General features: G+C 42.1%; 1 protein-coding gene across 3 annotated transcripts in view; it reads right to left on the bottom strand.

Annotated features, from left to right (window-relative positions):
• CACNA1D (calcium voltage-gated channel subunit alpha1 D) overlaps positions 1–19,853 on the bottom strand; it is a 322,894-nt gene that overhangs the window by 132,847 nt on the left and 170,194 nt on the right. For 2 of the 3 annotated variants that reach the window (XM_060109148.1, XM_060109149.1), the window contains exons 5-8: positions 12,013–12,155; positions 7,598–7,750; positions 6,852–7,048; positions 679–782 (exon numbers count right to left, since the gene is read on the bottom strand). In XM_060109148.1, coding sequence (XP_059965131.1) covers positions 679–782; positions 6,852–7,048; positions 7,598–7,750; positions 12,013–12,155 — 597 coding nt within the window. Of the gene's footprint in view, positions 1–16; positions 121–678; positions 783–6,851; positions 7,049–7,597; positions 7,751–12,012; positions 12,156–19,853 lie in introns of all 3 variants that reach the window. The other variant, XM_060109147.1, reaches the window with a different exon arrangement.

Here is a 19,853-nt window from a genome sequence, read left to right as displayed (position 1 = left end):
AGATCCAACTGCTTACCCACTAAGGACACCAAGAACCAGGTTAAGGACGAAAAATGAGCCAAGGATGATCAGACTAACAAAATACACCCATGGCCATTCCCATCCTATCGCATCATTTACCTGTAAAATGTAAGGAGATTAGTTATCAGTTATCCATTTGCTAAAGAGCAGAGCCCCAAGAACAGCTGCTGGACCACTAGGGCTTTGATTAAAGACTGGTGCTCCTAGAAGGGGACGCCGCCAAGGGCCTTCCATTTCTGTTCTTTCAATAAGGACAGGTTCTGCTGCTGAAGCCTACAAATGTGGCCTACCAGAAGTCATTTAGCTACTGTTTTGTACCAATTAATCTGCATTATATCTGGATCCAGGCCAATAACACAATTATAGATATATCTCCTTTTAGGACAGACAAATGGGCAAGCAATGCCAACAATTTAAATCCCAAGTGACAACGCTGATTAATTTCTGGTCAATAATTATCCTATAGCTTTCTTTCATGAAAGCTGGTAAGGTTCCAGGAAATATCTTGATTTGGGAAGCCTCAGCAGAAAAGAAAGCATCTTGGAGGACACATAAAATGCTTGGCACCCACCCGGCGGCCCCCATCTAGCAAAGCCTGTGTGGTCTTGGCAACTGTCCTCGGGACTCTGCTTTCAAGATGAAAGAGGTGTAGCTTACCCGCTCAATACACCAAGTACAAGATTTAGTACGAAAAATGACCCAAAGATGACGAGACTGACAAAATACACCCAGGGCAATTCAAATCCCATAGCATCATTCATCTGTAAGAAATAAGATCGTCTCATAGGAGTGGGTTAATACGAGAATCTAATAAGGAGAGAAGGTTACATTAGAGACAGCATTCTATACATTTAATTAAACATTTACTTAGCTTCAAATCAGACAACAGTAGCCAATGCACATTCATTATATATTCCCAAAACACATACACACACACACACACACGCACACAGAGTCATCAAAGCTCTCGGGGTAAATAACAGCAAACTTTGGCCACTGCTAGGGCAATCAGCTGGGATTTGGCTCTTTCTCACAGGAAACTGCCTTGGTAAGGGATTTTCAGAAAAGATCTTGACAGAAGACAAAACTAGTGCTTAGCTGGAAACTATTTTCTACTCTGCCCAAGTTGTCAGTACTATTTTTGCTTTCAAAATTTGTGATGGTGGAAAAGTCTTAGTTATAGAGACAAATTTGCAACATTTGACTCTATAAATTCTTTTCTTTAAAAAAAAACCCTAAAATAATAACTTTCCACTGGAAGCCAACCAATCCAAGGAAACCTAACCCACTTTAAATCTGGATTATCTGCTATCAGTGAGTGCAAGCACAGCTAAATTAATGCAAAGAAGGAAAGTATTCAGAAGTTAACTAGCTGACACATTCAGGGGTGCTTTGGGGAATGACATTTTTTTCCATATCTGCACCCATACGAAGGACCCAGGAGAAGGAAAGAAGCCCTTATCCTCCACACCTGGCTGGAACCTACATGACCCACCCTGGGGGAGCTGGCTCCAGCTGTGAGCTGTTCCAGAGTAACCTGGTGTCCCTACTTCTAGGACAAGCTGAAGCAGCACAGTCAGACATGGCCTCCCGGATACACCTTCCCAGGAGAGGTCTGATTATGAGCAGCTTTCATGATGGAGCAAACAAGTGCTTTCAGGTTCACGGCTGGATGGAACTTTCCGGCAGCACAGATCACGTTAAACTGGGCAAACACTTCTCCCAGGAAGGAAGTGTTAAGGACTGGTAAGGGGACAGAATGAATGACCCCGGGCCTGACTTCGTTGGAACAGCCAGGATCTTCGGCTAATAGAACAGTATATAGTCTGGGCTGATCCATCGCTCTTGCCTTGCAGGGTCAGGCCCTTAGGCCTTTAAGCATGCGCTTTCCTTTACATTATCTGGCGCTAGATTTTTAGCTTTACAGAGCGAAGCTCAAGCATTTCACTGTCTGCCTCATGCTGAAACCAAACGGAAAAAGAGAACATTAAAAAAAAAAAATTACCTAACATCTGCTGCTGAAGTCTAGGGAGAGGGCATTAAATCCCTTATGAAACACCTGTTTGGCCACATGAAAATGGATGTGCTTAATAGAACTGCTATCAGTCTGCACATCTTACATCGGCAATTAGAGTAATGAATGAGGCAGGGCCGTGGCTGCAATTGTTGATCTCATTAAGTTGGATAAACTAATTTCAGCAGGAAGGCCAAGGGTAATTCTTCCAAAGCAGCTACACCGCTAAACTTATTTAATAATCCAGACGTGGAGGAGAAGAAACAGGCTGCCTGGTGGAGGGACCAGAGCCCAGCCTGGAGTCAGGGCCTTCCACAGAGACCTCTCTGGGCCTGCTTCCCCTCTGTTGAAGCAAGAGGAGTGCACGTAACAGGGGAGAGTGGGCCCGCTCACAGGGAGTAAGGATGTGCACATCCAGGACTCCCACCGGAGACCCCGCTCTCCCACAGCTCTGGCAAAGTGGGCCAGCCGTCAGCCGAGCACCTGCCCCACCCATCCTCTTTGAGGCCTCAGTCCCATGTTCCAGAGAATGGCTCCAGGAACAGCTGACTGCTCCAACTTGGGAGGGAACATTTTTTTTAAGTAAAGAAACTTTTAATTTCTTAGAAGTAAGTGTGCAACAGACTCCCATTTGCTCAAATCAGAAATAACCCCTGGAATAACAGCTGGGGCCAAGGGGAAAACAAAGGCCACAGGAGACTCTATAAATCTCCAGAGGGTGAGAAAGAGCAACAAAAATTAAGCTTTAAGGGCCAGTCTTTCTCCCAAAGAGATCTCCTCAACCCAGGTCTCTTTTCAGAGGCTTACCATACACGTGGGACAAGTGAGAACTGGCAAGCTGGTCCCCGAAATACCCATAGGAAAATAGAGACTCTGCTTGGGATTTTGTCTGACTGGTCTTTGTCAGCAATGGGAAAATCGGAAGGAGCTCAAGCATTTCAATTTAGATTTTTAAAATATTTATGTCAAAGTCATCATGTGGTGTCATCTGGTACTCAGGAAACAACCTAGTTTCAGTTTCCCCTCACTTCAAAGGCTGAGACGCACATCCATGTCTCCAAGGAAAGGCTAACCTAGGCTTTTTGTTTTTTCCTAACTGTTGCAACTACGACTAGAAACTTGGTATATTGGTTGTCACTCCCCTGAGCATGGAATCAGAGAAAGGGGCAGAAAGGCGAGCTGCTGGCTAACTAGAGAGGGATTTCCCAGGTACCTTGAATGAAGAGGACGGTCAGCTTGGCCAAGGGAACTTCCCATTTGAGTCATACAGCCAGCACTGCCATAGGTATGCTCACTGAGAAAAGAGCTTGGCACTAACGCAAAAGGTCACAAATGATTTATATGGAGAGCTCTCTTCTGAAATCAATACTCTTTTCATTAATTTCCTACATCTAAAAACACTTCCTCTGAGCTGAAGAAAAAAACAATAGGATCATGTAGGGTTACTCTGCATCTTGTGGACAAAATGAAAGCCCCGAGAGTCTGGGTGACCTACCCAAGGTCACACGCCCAGCCCTTTCCAGCCTTAAGGCTCTTTCCTTGCACTACACCTTTCTGCCTCTGTGGACAACAGATGCATGTGGGTCAGATGCCACCTTAATTATGTTTATGGAATTCACTTCATAAAAGAGCACTAAAAAAAGTCATTTTTCACCAGAAACTAATAATCCCATTCCCCACACATCCAAATGGTCCTATTCTATGCGTGCCTTTCTGCATATCGGGCCCACCCGCACGTCCCTTTTCAAGACCCTGCCACCACTTGCCAGGCACTCTTGGGAACTGAGGCATCCCTGAACTTGAGAACACTGACTGAATATAAACCTGACCAGATGCAAACTCATCCCTGGCAAAGACTTTGTCCACCATATACAAACGCCTAAAGGATTGAAAAATTTGCTTGCCATCAATATTTAAAATAAAATCTCAGGTCTCTCTCAAGATATTCCCTTTACACTCCAGCTGCGGATAAAAAGAGGCACTGAAACATGGCCCATCTATAGTGAGGCAATGGGATCATGCACTTAAAGAGTAACAGTAACTGGTGTTTGCTGATCGCTTGCTCTGGGCCGGGCACTGTGCTGGGCAGGGATATTCTGTTCTGTGCACAGCTGTGTGGCTTCCCGTTGACTGTGGCCCATAAAGTATGAAGAAGGTGGGGCCCTGGCTCCTGCCTATCTCTGTGCTGAGATAGTAAGTGTAATAAACAAGTAATTAAAAGCAACCTGATGTGCTTCAGAGACTAAGGTCTTAGTGAACACTCTGGAAGACATCACTGAGCTGCCCCTTAGTGTTCTGAAGGGCTCGAAAACCTCTGACAGTGGAAAAATGCCAAGGAAAGAGTGCCGGGTTCTAGTCTAGACCAGGGGTCACCAAACTGTGACCTGCAGGCCAAACCAGCCCACCACCTGCTTCTGTACAGCCCGTGAGCTAAACATGGTTTTTACATTTTTAAATGGTATGGAAAAAAATCTGGAGTATCTCATGACACAGGAATGTTATACAAAATTCACACTTCAGCGTCCATAAATAAATATTGGAACGAAGCCACATGTTTGTTTACATGTTGTCTACGGCTGCTTCCAAGCGACATGGGCAGAACTGAGTGGTTGTGACAGAGACATTACAATCTGCAAGGCCAAATATATTTACTATCTGGCCCCTTATCAAAAAGTCTGTAGACCCCTGTTCTAAATCAAGTACCACTTGCTCTAGCGGTAGGACCTCGGGCATGTTCAGGAGTCTATATTCCACTGTTTCCCAGACCTTCTATAATGGGATATAGACTGGAATAATGTTGATAAATTACTGGAGTTCCTCCATCAGAATAAAGATGCCATGTAATTTATAGACAATGTAATTATTATGTTGTCAAATTATTATCTCTGTGATTGTCATATGAAAAAGAGAGGTAATAATTATATCATCCTAGGTGATACTTAGAGGTTCTCAGGAAAGCAAGTGGAAACTTTTGTTTCTGGGTACGTGGAGTTTTCTCTCCTTTAATCACACGCTCCCAGAGTTTTCACTAGCTTGGCGATAGGAAAACTGTCAGACAATCAGTGTGCAGAAACGTAACATAAAGTATAAAATTGTCCATTAGTCAGGGCATGTTGGATTGGCAATGGCAATTCACTGTGAAACCGGGGAGAACAGAGCTGAGAGGAGTCACAGGTTTTTCATTTATTTGTTTTCAATCAAAATGTTGTCTTCTGTATTGTTCTGCGGGGAAGGATCAGAGTGTGGGCTATCTGGATGACGCTTTTTCTATTTATCAGAAACTTCAAGGGAAGACTGGGATTGAGCCCTCTGCTAATCTAACTAGGAGTTACAGCTTAGAAGATAATACTGAAAACAAACCCTTTACCTAATTAGAGGGTCCCCTTGCATGGCCATGGCCTTGGCTCATCCAATATAATCTCCCTCCTTCTTCCTCTTCACAAAAGGCATTGTGTTATGGATATAAATAACAGATGTGCATACCCACACAGACACACACACACACTCCCCTATGACAACAGAAAAAGGAGAGAGAGAGAGAAACAAGATATAACATGTTGGTGATGTTTTAAAAACCTTATTACCAAAGTAGACTCACACTTTGGGGATGAAAATAAAAACATGTCTTCTTTGCCTAACACTGAACATATATAGGGACTTCTACAATCTTGCATGCATGGAGTTCACTTGTAAAGGGAAGCAAAAACCTATTTACAACCATTATATGCTATGTCCTCTGAAGTTACAGAGTAATGGGAAATCCTATAAAGTGTCTGAAATTTAGATCTTGTCGGAAGCTACTTCTCAGCTTGCAGGCCTTCTAACTAGAGACTGACCACTCAAGAAGTATGTTATTACCCATTGTCTTTTAACAAATCATTATTGGAATCCTGGTTAATCCCATTTGGACTTGGATTTAGGCTCAAAATCTGCAAGTCAGCTGTTCTTCCCAGCAACTCTGTGTCATGGAAAATAATTTCTAAACTTCTGTGAGCTTTTTCAAATTCTATCAAACACAGAAGTAAACCAACAAACCCAGCTCTGAGAAATGGCTGTTAAAATATGACGGCTCTTCATTTACAGCAAACCTTTCTGGCTCTGTCAGGAACAAGGAGAGCCAGCCCTGAGCCATACAAAGAGCGTCCAACTGTCTTCATGGACAGGTCCACCAGCCCTTGGAAGGCTCATATGCCATTTCTACCCTCTCTGCCAGAGTTCTATAGCGCCAAAGAAAAAGGAAGAGAGAGCTAAGGGCTTATGCTGGGCTGATTAGTAGTAATACTGAAGATGCAAAAGGGAAATACTATAATAGGGGAAAAAACCCATTTGGGCTTTAAGGCTCTACTAAGCTATGGAAAGCATGAAAAGAATTCAATTAATGTTCCCTATCTTCCATTTAGGATCTGGTAGAGCAACCTGCCTTTAGGTATAAAAGGTCAGTTTTAGTCCATGGAAGTCCAGGAGCCTCTTAACCTGGGGAATGACCTCTGGCTCTTTAAGAGTTTAATGAGGACAGCCCTGGCCCTCTGGAGTTCCTCCAACAAAGGGGACTACTGGGCACGCTCAGCAGTAAGTCCCCAGGAGGCACTGGGGATGCGAGGGAGTCCACATCCTATAGCAGCTTTCTAGAGCTGAAATCAAGGCCCCAACATGGAGAGATGATAGGTCTTACTGAGTGACGAGAGGGCCTGCTTCCCTTCCCAAAGAACTCACTTCCAGGGGTTCTTTTTCAGCCAGCTCCCCAATGGCTCTAGCTAATGAAACACTTTTATCTGAGGAAAGCATACTCCATCAACTCTCTCCTCAAGCTGCTTACCCAGTAGAGCACGTCCGTCCAGCCCTCCATGGTGATGCACTGAAACACGGTGAGCATGGCAAAGGCAAAGTTATCAAAGTTGGTGATGCCGCCATTGGGGCCAACCCAGCCACTCCTACACTCTGTGCCATTGGCGGTACACTGGCGTCCATTCCCTGAGAACGCACACGGTGCTGGGTCCTCCTCAGCTACGATATCTGCAAACAGCAGAGAAAGGCTTGACCACTCAAGGGAGGAATGAACATCAGGAAACCAAGCTGCAGAAGCCAAGTACCCTGCCCAGAGCCTGGAACACTCTACTTCCCAGCTATGCTATCTTGGATTCCTATTGTCCTTCAAGGTTCACTTCAAACTTTCCCTCCTCCATGGAATTTGCCATTTCCTCTACTCAGAATCCACCCCTCTCTCCTCTGTCCCCACTCTAACAGCACCTTTCCTCAGCCTATACAGAGCAACACTATTGATTCACCTCACGGTCCAGTTTCAGGGGGTCCCCCCATCTTGTTTACCAGAGCACATTACATAGGAAATCGAGATAGAAAAGGGAACTAAATTCTCATTTGTTCTGAATATAATTCACACTAAGAACTGTCTTAGATTCACCAGTGTATTTGGCTATCTTTTTTTTTTTTTCCCCATCTCTCTCTCTCTCATTTTGTTTTAGATTTTCCCCAAACCACAAAAGTTGTTTTTGGGAAAGCCAAATTTTTAAATAGTTAGGTTAGCTTCCATTTTTTATTACTCACCTGAGTCAGCAAAAAAACATGTTTTGTGCATTTTTCCAATAAAAAGTTCCAATCCTATAATAGCATAGATTATGATTACAAATAACACCAAAAGGGCTATGTGAAGGAGGGGAACCATGGCTTTTATGATGGAGTTCAGGACAACTTGTAAACCTAGGAAAGAGAAAAGTAAGTTTGTGAGCCAGGAAGATATTGCAGTGATGCACAGATATGATTCCTAATGATGCTTGCTCTGTATAGGACACGCAGTAATAAAACTCAGAGGTATTTCATAGCTTTTAATTAACGTTAAACCTGGATGTGAGGTAAGTCAAAGAGGAACCTTAAAGACTAATCTAATCCAACTCCCTCAACTTGAAAGATGGAAAAACTAAGGCCTAGAGAGGGCACTGCCAGATATGAAAGTCATTCATTTATGCATTTGTTCATCCATTCAACAAAATTCCCTGAACATCTACCGTGCAGCAAACATAAGGTTTAGTGCTTTGGGGGATATGAAGATGTACTAAATGATGTCCTTCTCTCGAAGAGGTTATGCTGCAGAAGGGGACATAAGAATTAAACACAAATTACTCTAAGGTAGCACACAGATGCTGAATAAGTAATATCACACAGTTAAAATTAAAGAGGGATGAAAGACATCGCTTCTGAGTGGGGGAGAAGAAAGAGGCCTGGGCAGTAGCCTCCCTCTCAGGAGGGCCTGAAGCATGAGGAGGATGGATTTCCACAGGCAAGAGGAGAGAGGTTACTCCAGGCAGCGGAAGAAAGTACCAAAAGCACGGAAGTGAGCTAGCGCCACGTGGGCTGGGGGTGGCGAGTCTCGGTTGGCGGTCATGAAGTGGAAAAGGGTAACAAGAAAGACAAGCAGACTGCAGCTGGGTAGCTCTGGGTTTTGAATTCAGATCACAGGGCCAGAGTTTAGTCCATCGGCAAAAGGCGGCCTCTTTATTTATTTTAAACAGAAGAAAATCAAACAGAAGTTTAATAACATGTATACATGGGAGAGACCCAGGAAAACTCAAAAGGCAGCCTTTTTAGAAAGGCAAGTGGGGCAGCAATAGGCAAGACAGGCAGAGAGGCAGCTGGAGGGAGCTGGGCTCTCCAGGGAGGACAGGGTGAGGAGCTGGATGAGACCAGAACTCAGCAAGTGGGTCTGAGTTAGAGGAAGGTGCCCAGGGAGGCAGGGCAAGGTCAAGAGGCTAATCCTAGTGCCTGAACGAAGACAAGCCTGTCAAAGGAGGCTCCCCTGGAGTGGCAGAGGGAGACGAGGGGCCCGGGAAGGAGAGGGTAAGTGCGACTGTCCACCTGGTGAGTCTGATCACTTAACATGAAGGGGGCAGTGCCCTGAGGCTGAAACGTGGACCTGAGAGATGAGGGAGGGACGTGGAAACCTGGGAGCTACCCACGGAGCAACACTGAGAGCCATGGTACAGGAAGAGAAAAGACCATGGGAGCAGGGACAGCGGGGCAACACTCTGGACCGGGTGGAGGGGAGCAGGAGCCGCAGGGAGAGCGGTCGGCAGGAACCAGAGCCAGACTAGATCCAGGCCACCTGACGCCCCTGCATGTGCCCTGCACTCCTCCCACCACCACGACCTACCTCAGCTTCCACTCGACTAGCTCACTCTTTTCCCCCTTTTTTCTTTCTCTTTCCCTTCCTCTCCCTGCTGTCTCTCCCTCCTCCAAACTGCCCTTTTCTAGTATCTTCCCACTTTCCCAATACATATTCAAACAATGAAAGAACAGAAGAGGCTGAGATGCTAGAATTAAATACGTTAGAAGTCAGAACACACCAAGCAAAAATACTTATCAGCGATAACAGCAAAAGTTCACCTTGATAAGAAGCACATGGGAAGAGCTGGGGGATGGGATGGGGAGGGAAGGGCGATAAGAGGGTTTCAGACTCGCAAAGGGCCGCTTTCCAGACTTTCATTAAGACAAAACTCCTACATAACTGTCTTCGGATACTTAAATGTTCAAATGGTTTCTTCTAGAGAAAAAATGATCAATAGGATGACTTTTAATGTTTCTGTCTTCTATAAGGAATAGATGGAGGGGAAAGAAACATATGCTCTAATCTACTTGGGCAAGGGGTTTTTTGTTTGTTTTTTCATTTGGGTTTGTTTGTGTTTCTTTTTTTAAGACATGGATGGGCCATCCAAAATCATCATCCAGCAGTCAGCTCTTCTCAGCTGTATGGCAGTGAGCCCTATGTTTCATAAGTGTGTCTATGTTTATTGTAACTATTGTATTTCAGATTGGCCAAATTTATGAAATAATGACATTGTATCTTATTGTGAATGTGTACACTTTCATGACATTAGGCTCCTTTGTATATAACCAATGTGTACAACAGATCTCACAGGCCTCTAACCAAGGAGGCAGTGAAATGGAGCAGAAAGAACACTGGGCCAGGAACTAGGAGGCCACCGATCTGGTCCTGTTTGGCCACCCACTAGCCATGAGAAGCTGCCCAAAGTTTCGATGACCTTCCTCATCTAAAAGATGGTGATCGTGGACCAGATGACCTTGAGGGTTCTTTCCCATTTGATGGTCTAGGATTCTGATACATATTTATCAGTTACCTGTGTGGAGCTAGTTAAGAGCTTCACAAACACCTGAAGGACTCTATCTGAAACACATGTTTACTTTCCAATGAATGAACGTATATTCACATACACACACAAAATCATGTCTTGTAGGACAGTCTGAGTTCTCTTTAGAAGGGATTAGACAACTCCCAGATAAGTATAAACAGTCACACCTTCCCAGGCATTTTTAACAACTTCAAGAATATAAGAAATCACTAGTCCACAGCTGCCAACTGCATGGGAAAGAGCATGACCCAGAGCCCCTGACCCATCTCCCCAAAGCCCAGCTGGCTCTGATGAGAGACTTGGATGCTCCAGGGCAGTTAATGAACATGAGCTGAGAAAGTCCTCACATATGACTCAGATCCACAAAGCCACTGCACCCGCATGTCTGCTCACAGCACATACTGCAGGCAGGCTGGCCTGTCATTTGCTCCTTGGGGGGAAAAAGTTGCCGTGGTTACTTTGAAATTAGATTAAGCTGTAACAACTGAATCTGAAACCTCATGTTTGCTCACTGAACTTCTCATTTAATCATGTTACATGTAACAGGGCCAGTCATTTCCAAGGTATTTCTGTTTTTCTCAATTGCTTCCAGACGGTTCTGTGGTTTTGACTTGTGCTGATCTTTTTCAATGAAAATAAAGGAACAATATGGAAAAACAAGTACACATAAAACACCACTTCCTACATTTTAAAATGTTAAATTTGAATTTTTTTTCCAGAGATTTTTTGGTGCGTTCTGAGTGCCAACAGGTTTAATAAAATTTCATGAAGAACTTCTGGAGAGGCAAAAACATGATCTGTGCTCTTTTGATGGCTTTATGAGCTGTGAAAAAAAGGCACAGCCTGCAATCCCATATCTGTCCTGCAGCTGGAAGCAGGCAGCCAACTCACAGCCACAGTCCTTGGAGAGGCACTAAAACTTCCACCCTCTCAAGTTCCCAGTAGGGATGTCCTATCATGAGTAGAGCCCAGGGAAGCATATGCCATGCTCCTTATGGAAGTTCCTGGCCAGGGCACAGACGGGGCATCTGTTCCAACTCAGGTGGCACTGAACCTGGCCTGGAGATCTGGAGCAAGAAGCAAACTAGGGCCTGGCACGGACAGGTATAGAGTAGGCTAGTGGGTGATACAGCATCTCTCATACTGAGGGCCCTCTCTGTGCTCCAGACCTTGCGCTGAAGGCTCTCCCTGCATTACTGCATTCAGACCTCACAACCACCTTCAGGCAGGTGCTACTGTGCCCTATATACAGGGAGGACACAGAAGCATTCACCTCTTCACCCCTGAGTGAGACGGGCACAGTCCCTCTGTGGGAGAGTTTAATAGACTTTCAGGATTCCAGCCCCCTGCTGCTCTCACTTTGAAAAAAGGCAGTCAGTTGAGGCCTCCAACACCCTCATCCCCATAACCCACCACGTTCAAAGGGACAGGCCTGAGAGTGGGAGGAGTTGATGGCAGCACATGTCAGAGGACAAAGACCAGACTGCAATCAGGAGGCCTGAACTCAAGGTCTCCTGCCACCACCCACTTGGTCTCTGCACGAGAGAAGATTCTCTCTTATATAAAATCAGGAAGACAACCATTACTACTGCCCCCCTCCACCCCCCTCCACCCCAGGTCAGGGCTGTCACGGGGACCCAAAGTGACAATACAAGCAAAAGTGCTTTGTAAATGGCCAAGGCCTCCATGGTCACCTACTGAGCCCTTGGCTGGTGCACAGCAACTCACCTCATCGCACCCTGTTTCATAATCCCAAGACCTACCCAGAAGGAAAAAAAATCAGCAAACTTCTGGCTTTAGGAAACGAAACGTGCTTACTGGGCACTCCTGATACTAGTCGAAGTGGTCGTAACACTCGAAAGGCGCGGAGGGCTTTGACATCAAAGCCTCCCGATTTGCCACTGGAGTGGTTACCGCCTTCTGTTTCTTTGGTTAATTGTTCCAGAATTACACTAAACAATCTGAAAGAAGAAGAGAGGAAGAAATGTTAGAGTCTGTCACCCAGGGAAGCAAAACAGGATGGTGAGAGTAGTTATTTCTGAACAAGGGCCAATTCTGTAAGGCTGCTGCTTAAGTAAAGGGAAGGCAAAGCAGAGGTAGGAACCAGGCTGTGACTCCTGGCCGTGACCCCTACATCTAGAAGGGCTAGGGATGGGGACTGATCTCACCTGTTTTCTTGCCAATGGAGCATTCTAGCATGTCAGCGCCCTGGATCCCTGGTGAATCCCCTCTTCCAATGATGACAGTGGAATTGCCCCAGCAGCTGCCATTTATGAGCACTCACCATGTGCTAAACACTTCAAATTATCTCCTTAATCCTCAAAAATGTTAGGCAGTGGGAGTTATCATGAACATCATTTTACACATGAAAAAACAAACTTGGCGAGAGCAAGTAACTTGCCCAAGGCCACAAACGAGTGGCAGAACTAAAACCTGAATCCAGGTATGTTCGACGCCCTTAGATTCCGTAAGGGCAGGGAACTGTAGTCTGTGTGTTCATTTGTTCATTTAGTCTGTTCCAGCCTAGTGCCTAGAACAGTTCCTGACACACAGGAGGCACTCAAAAAATATCTGATGAATAAACAATGAATGAATGAATGACTCCAAAGTCCTAAATCTTAAACGATATGTTATGCCACTTCCAATACAGTCACTGACACATACACACCCCCAGCTCCACCTCCAAAGGGCTGTTCAGGGAATGATGTAAATCACAGATGCTAAGGAGCTGTGCAAAGGCCAAAAGCAGAAACCTAAGAGAAGGTATTAATATCGTCATTTTCTCTTTTGAAATGTGAATAATACTGTATCTGGCAGCCACGACAAATTTTTCCCTGCTCTCAGAAGGCTTTTCGGATAAAGCTATTTTCAGGCAATCCGCTCATTTGACAGTTACTTTTGCTCTTTCAAATAACATTTGTTCTTTGGACTTGTTGCTTGTTTTTCAGAATAAATAGAAATTTGCCCATTTCAAATAGAATCAACTCTGGCCAAGCAGATTGTGGAAATGATTGGCCCAGCAACAAAGAAAAGGTTTCCAAAGTTTAATGAGCAGCTAAAGCAGAAACTCTGCACCCACTGGCGTGCCTCTGGATGGCCAAGACACTAAGTCCATAAAACACAGGGTGGTCTGATTACAGTCCTGATGGGGCACAGTCATGTCATTCTGGGGTGTTTAAAGACCGGTCATTTGTTTTAATAACAGTACCGCAATTAGCAATGAACCTGGCGGGGGGTGGGGAACAGGGAGGGAATAAGTCAGGTCTTTACCTTTTCAAAGCTACAGAAGGTGGGCTCTTTCTGGTTATGACTGGGGAAATATATCAGATTTATGATAGGTCTCTCTCATTAGCATAGTTTTGTAATTACTATAAGCCCCTGAAGCAAGGCTAAATAAAGTTAAACGTCTCCCCTCCAAAACAAGTTCACAATGTCATAAAAACAAAGCAAAAGGAAGAAAGAAAACCTCAAACTCTTCTGAAATGCAGCAGCCACAGGAATTTTCATCCCAAAGGGTTAGGAAAATAATTTATGCAGGTGGTAACTTAAGATTGCTTTCAAGTATCAGTGTACCTTTGCAATGTACACTTTATGGCCCTTTTATCCCCTGTTCTTCGGTGATGCCCTTGAAAACAGGTGAACAATGTCTCTCCCATCACAGAGGAGCCTGACTCAGAGAGGGAAGCCGGCTGCTGTTTCCAGACAGCTGGAGGGCTCAAGGGGTCAGGGCATGCTTCCATTCCTGAGCTAGGAGGCATTAGGAAAGTCCCTCCCCTTCTCTGGGCCTAAGTTTCCTACTCTGAAAACTGATTAAATGATCCAGAGCCCTGCCCTTCCCATTCTAATGTTCTGTGATTCTACTCCTTTCACTGCCCCCACCCAAACAAAATAAGTACCACGTGCCTGAAGAGATGAGGACAAGAGGAGAAAGTATTTGATCCTAGACTGTTATTAAAAGTTTACCCCAAGACAGGAAGGCAAGGAGCTACCCAAACTGACACAAATTAGAAGCACCAGAATGAGCCCCCCATGTTCACAAAAGCTTAAGTGATGAGTTTGAATGCTTGAAATACATGTATGCTGAGAAATTTAGAGGAGGGGGATAAAAGTTGACTCAGATCAAACTCTTCTATAAGAGAATTATATCTGCGCTGGTAGGCACGCTGAACCTTCCTGTGGTCACATTATTAACAGTTAACATTTTAGAAATATCAATTACTTTCTTGACATCTCTGTTATTGGGAATCTTGACAAAAGCAATAGGTCATGGTTGACTTGGAATGGAAAATCCATTGGATGAAGATAGAGTTGGCAGTTGGCAACTTCAGTGAGCAGGAGTTTGATTCAAGGGAAGACATAATAATTTCATTTTTCTTTTTGAACTTTTCTTCTGCTCTTTGACTACAATTTAGTACATATTTTAGATAAAGGGTAATCTGATGTTCTAAAGTTTTTCATACTTAATGAGAAAAAAAGACCAAGTCCAGTTCGACTTTAGTTTCCTAGATGATTTTTTACTTTTAAAACCAACTTTATTGCAGCGTAATTTATATATAATAAAATACACCCATTTAAGGTGTACAATGAGATGAGTTTTGATGACTGCCTAAGCCCCAGTAACAAACACCACAACCAAGACAGAGAGCCTTCCCAATATCTCAAACAGTGCTCTCATGCCTCCTACAGTCATCCTCAGCTCAGCCTCAGGTATCCACTGACTTTATCTGGTTTATCACTTTAGGTTGTTTTTTCCTTTTCTAGAATCTTACATAAATGGAGCCATACAACATGTTCTCCTTTTTGTTTATCTTTTTTTGTTCTCTATGCTTTTGAGATTCATCCAAGCTGTTACATTTATCAGCAGTTCATTTCTTTTTATTGTTGACTGATATCCCACTGTATGAACATACCACAATGAGTTTATCCATTCACCTGTTGAGGAATACTTGGGTTGTTACCAGTTTTTCTCTATTATGAATGAAGTCTCTTTGTGAACATGTATTCTCATTTATTTTGGGTAAGTACCCAGGATAGTCCTGGTAATATGGTCATGTGGTTAGTGTATGGTTAACATTGTAAGAAACTGGCAAACTTTTCCAAAGTGATAGTATCATTTTCCATTTCTATAAGCAGTGTGTAAGAGTTCCAGTTGCTCCATATTTTGGTTAAAATCTGGTATTGTCAGTCTTTTTACTAATACTAGTGGGTATGTAGTGCTATGTCATTGTTGTTTTAATTGGCACTTCTCTAATTACCAATGACATTGAACATCTTTTCAGGTGCTTGTTGACCATTTACATATCTTCCTTTGGGAAGACCTATTCAAATTTTTTCCCATTTATGTTCTGGGTCATCTCCTTATCTTTGAGTTATAAGAGTTCTTTATAAATTCTGAATACAAGTCCTTGGTATGTATTGGGAATACAAATATACGTATTGGGAATATGATTTCCCAATCTGTGCCTTATCTTTTCATTTTCTTCACAGTGTCTCCTTTGAAGAAAAGTTTTAAATTTTGATAAGGTTCAAAATTTCAATTATTTCTTTTATGTCAAGTGCTTTTTGGGTCCTAAGAAATCTTTGCCTACCCCAAAGTCATAAAGATTTTCTCCTAGAAATGTTATAGTTTTAGCTTTTAAATATAGGGCTATGATTCATTTTAAGGTAATATTTGTATACGGTATGAGGTAAGAATGGAGAGCCTTCTTTTTCATATGGATAAATAGTTGTTCCAGTGCTATTTGTTGAAAACTGTTTCCTCAACCCACTGAGTCATCAAGGCACCTCTGTCTAAAAATAATTGATCACATCCATATGGGTTTATTTCTAGACTCCCTATTCTGTCCCATTGATCTTTATGTCTATTCCTTACTCTAATATCACACTGTCCTGACTACTGTAGCTTTACAGGAAGTCTTAAAATCAGGTTCCAGATTTGTTCTTACAGATTTCTTTGGCTAGTCTAGAGCCCAATTTCTATATAAATTTTTGAATAAATCTGTCCATCTCTACAACAGTCTTAATGGGATTTAGATTAGGATTCAATCTATACCTCAATTTGGGAAGAAATGATATTCCAACAATACTGAGTCTTCCAGTCCATGAACATGGTACATCATTCCATGTATTTAAGTCTTCTTTAATTTCTCTCAGCAGGTTTAGTCATTTTCAGTCACTATTTATCCCTAAATAGTTCATGGTTTTTGATGCCATAGTAAATAATAATGTCATTAACGTTTTATTTTCAAATTGTTCATGACTAGTATATAGAAATTCACATGCTTTTTTATACTGACCTTTTATCCAGAAACATTGCTAAATTCATTCAAAACATATAATTTCATATTATTTTAATCTTCTTAAATTCACTGAGACTTGTTTTATGGCCCAGAATATGTCTTTCTTGCTGAATGTTCCATATGCATGAGAAAAGAATGTATTATGCTCTTGTTGGGTACAGTGTTCTAAAAAAGTCAATTAAGTCAAATTGGTTGATGGAACTGTTCAAATCTCCCTATATCCTTAGTGATTTTCTGACTAGATGTTCTATCAACACTCCTCAAGAGAGGGGTATTAAGATGTACAACAACTGAAGATTTGTCTATTCCCCCTTTCAGTTCTATCAGGTTCTGCTTCGTATATTTTGAAGATCTGCTATTGTATGTATGTATGCATACATGCAGGCACACATACACACACGTGTGTGTGTATATATACACACTTAGGATTATTACATCATCTTCGTGAAATGACACCTTTATCATCATAAAGTGTCTTTCTTTATCCTTGATAATATTCCCTGTTCTGAAGTCTACTTTGTTGGTTATTAATATAGCTTTCTTTTGATTAGTTAAGCATGGTATATATTTTTCTGTCCTTTTACTTTCAAATTATTTATGTCTTTATAAATTAGGTTTCTTACAGACACTATAGAGTATTGTTTTTATACACATATAAAATCTGATAACCTCTGGATTTTAAGTAAGGGTGGATTTTAAATAAGGGTGAGTTTAAATTTACCATCTTGCTATTTGTTTTCTATTTGCCCTGTCCATTGTTCCTGTCTTCCCTGCTCTTTTAAAAAATTGAGATTTAAAAAAATTCCATTTAATCTCCAATAGACTTATTAACTAGACCACTTTATTTTTCTAGTGTCTCCTCTAGATCAAGTGTCAGCAAAAGTTTTCTGTAGAGTGTCAGATAGTAACTATTTTAGGAGTTACAGGCCATAGGGTCTCTGTCACAAGTAGTCAACTTTTCCATCCTAACACCAAATAGCCATAAACATTAGTGAGTGTGCCTGTCTTCCAATAAAACTAAATCTGCTAAAGCAGACAGTAAAATACTTTGTCAGTGTTGGGGGGCAGGGGAGGCAATAAACGGTTCTTGTTGTATGGGCTGAAGTTTGTTGACCTGTGCTCTAGGGTTTACAATATAACTTCTCATGGTCTACCTTCAAATAACTCCACCGACTGCAAAGCACCTTCCTATGGTATATGGCTATTTCCTTGCTTCTGTCCTTTGTGCTACTGTTGTCATATATTTTACTTTTATAGATGTTATAACCCCCCCCAATACACTGTTGTTATTTTTGCTTTAAATAATCAATTACTTTAAAAAGATTTTTAAATGAGAAAAGTGTTTTTATATTTACACATGCACTCATCCTTTCTGGCATTCTTCATTTCTTTTGTATAGATCCATACTTCTATCTATTGTCATTTTCCTTCAGTGTGAAGAAATTCCTTTAACATTTGTTAAGGTGCAGGTCTCCTGATGAATTCTCAGCTGTGGTTTGTTTGAAAATTTTCTTTCTTCCTTCAATTTTTAAAGATATCTTCATTGAATAAGAGTTCTACCTGGACATCTTCCCCTAGCACTTTAAAAATGTCGATTGTCTTCTGACTTGCACAGTTGCTTGCATAGTTGCATGGCTTTTTCTCTACTTTTAAGATTTTCTCTTTATCTTTGCTTTTGAGCAATTTATGATCATGATGTGCCTTGATGTAGCTTTCTTCATGTTTACTTTGCTTGGGCTATGTTGAGCTTCTTGGATTTGTGAGTTTATATTTTTCATCACATTTAGAAAATTTGGACTATTTCTTCAAATATTTTTTTCTGTCTCCCTTCTATCTCCTATCTTCTGAGACTCAAAATATATGTATGTTAGATTACTTGATATTGCCCCACAGGTCACCAAGGTGGTATTTATTTATTTTCCATCATTATTCTTTGTGTTACTCCTATATCTTCAAATTCCTTGATTATTTTCTTCTATTGAGACTAATCTGCTGTTAGGCCAATCCAGGGAATTTTTCATTTCAGATATGTTTTCAAGCTCTCAAAGTTCCATTTGGTTCTTTTTTTACGTTGTCCCATCTTTTCTCACTGTAGTCATATATTCCTTTTAGGTCCATAAACATATTTATAATAGCAGTTTTAAAAGTCCTGTAAAGGAATTCTCCACTAATCCCACCATGTCTGTCATTTCTAGGCCTGTTTCTATTGATGGAGTTTACTGCTGATTATGGGTCACAATTCTTCACATGTCTAGTAATATCTGACTGGATGCTGAACACTTTAATTATCTGGATTTTGTGTCTTCCTTTAAAGAGTGTTGAGTTTTGCTTTGGCAGGCACTTAAGTTACTTGCATGTCAGTTTGCTCCTTTTCAGGCTTCTTTTCAAATATTATTATTAAGGGTTTCAGATGGTTTTTACTCTAGAACAAGAGTTGGCAAAATTGTTTTGTAAGGGGCCAGACAGTAAATATTTTAGGCTTTGTGGACCTAAACCACACAACTCAACTATGTAAACAAATGCTTGTGACTGTGTTACAATAAAACTTTACAAAAATTGGTAGCAGGCTGAATTTGGCCCACTGACCACAGTTTGCCAAACCCTGCTCTAGAGTTAGTTAGCCTGTACTACTAATGGCCCTTCTGGGGTCTCTACTGACAGTCCAGGGTGTTCAACGAGGTCTTTCCACTCTGGTTGGTCATAACTTGAACAACTCCCAGACCTATGTGAGTCCTAGTTATTAGTCAGCTATAGCCCCCCAGATTTTCTTTTTTCCCTCGTCGTAATCTTCGCCTGACCTTATGGACTATCATCCCATGTAGGGTAGCTTAGTCTTTAGCCGAAACTCAAGAGGACCCCAAGGCATACTTACAGACCTCTTTCTCTCAATATCTCCCTTGCTGCTCCCATATCATGCCTCTCAACTTTCAGCCACCTCAGCCTCCCTGAACTCTTGTCTCTGTCTCTTCAACTCAATGAGACTACCACACTCTTCTTGGTTCCCTGTCTTTGTGCTGTATGATAATCTGAAAAATGCCTCCAGACAGTTGATTGTAGGGTAGGGACAAAAGAAATGGAGCTAAGCAGCTCCATAATCTAGCTGGACACGAAGTCCAGAGTCAGGAGAGTCACAGCAAGATTATTCCAGAACCAAGAGACCTGTAAGGCTCCTGCTTGCCACTCCTTGTTAAAGTTCATCAAATAGAGGAAGGCATGATACATATCTTCATTTTAGTTCATGCTGCACTACCTTTGCCACAATACCTTAGAGTCCAATGTACTAGGGTGGTTTTTTCAAAAAGTTAACATTTTTCTCCATAAGTCTAATCATCCTTTTGGGCTACCACTCTGGATCCCACT

The sequence above is a fragment of the Mesoplodon densirostris genome, chromosome 10, assembly GCF_025265405.1.
Source record: "Mesoplodon densirostris isolate mMesDen1 chromosome 10, mMesDen1 primary haplotype, whole genome shotgun sequence".
In the NCBI taxonomy this organism is placed as follows: domain Eukaryota; kingdom Metazoa; phylum Chordata; class Mammalia; order Artiodactyla; family Ziphiidae; genus Mesoplodon; species Mesoplodon densirostris.
This window is presented reverse-complemented; position numbering and strand designations above follow the sequence as displayed.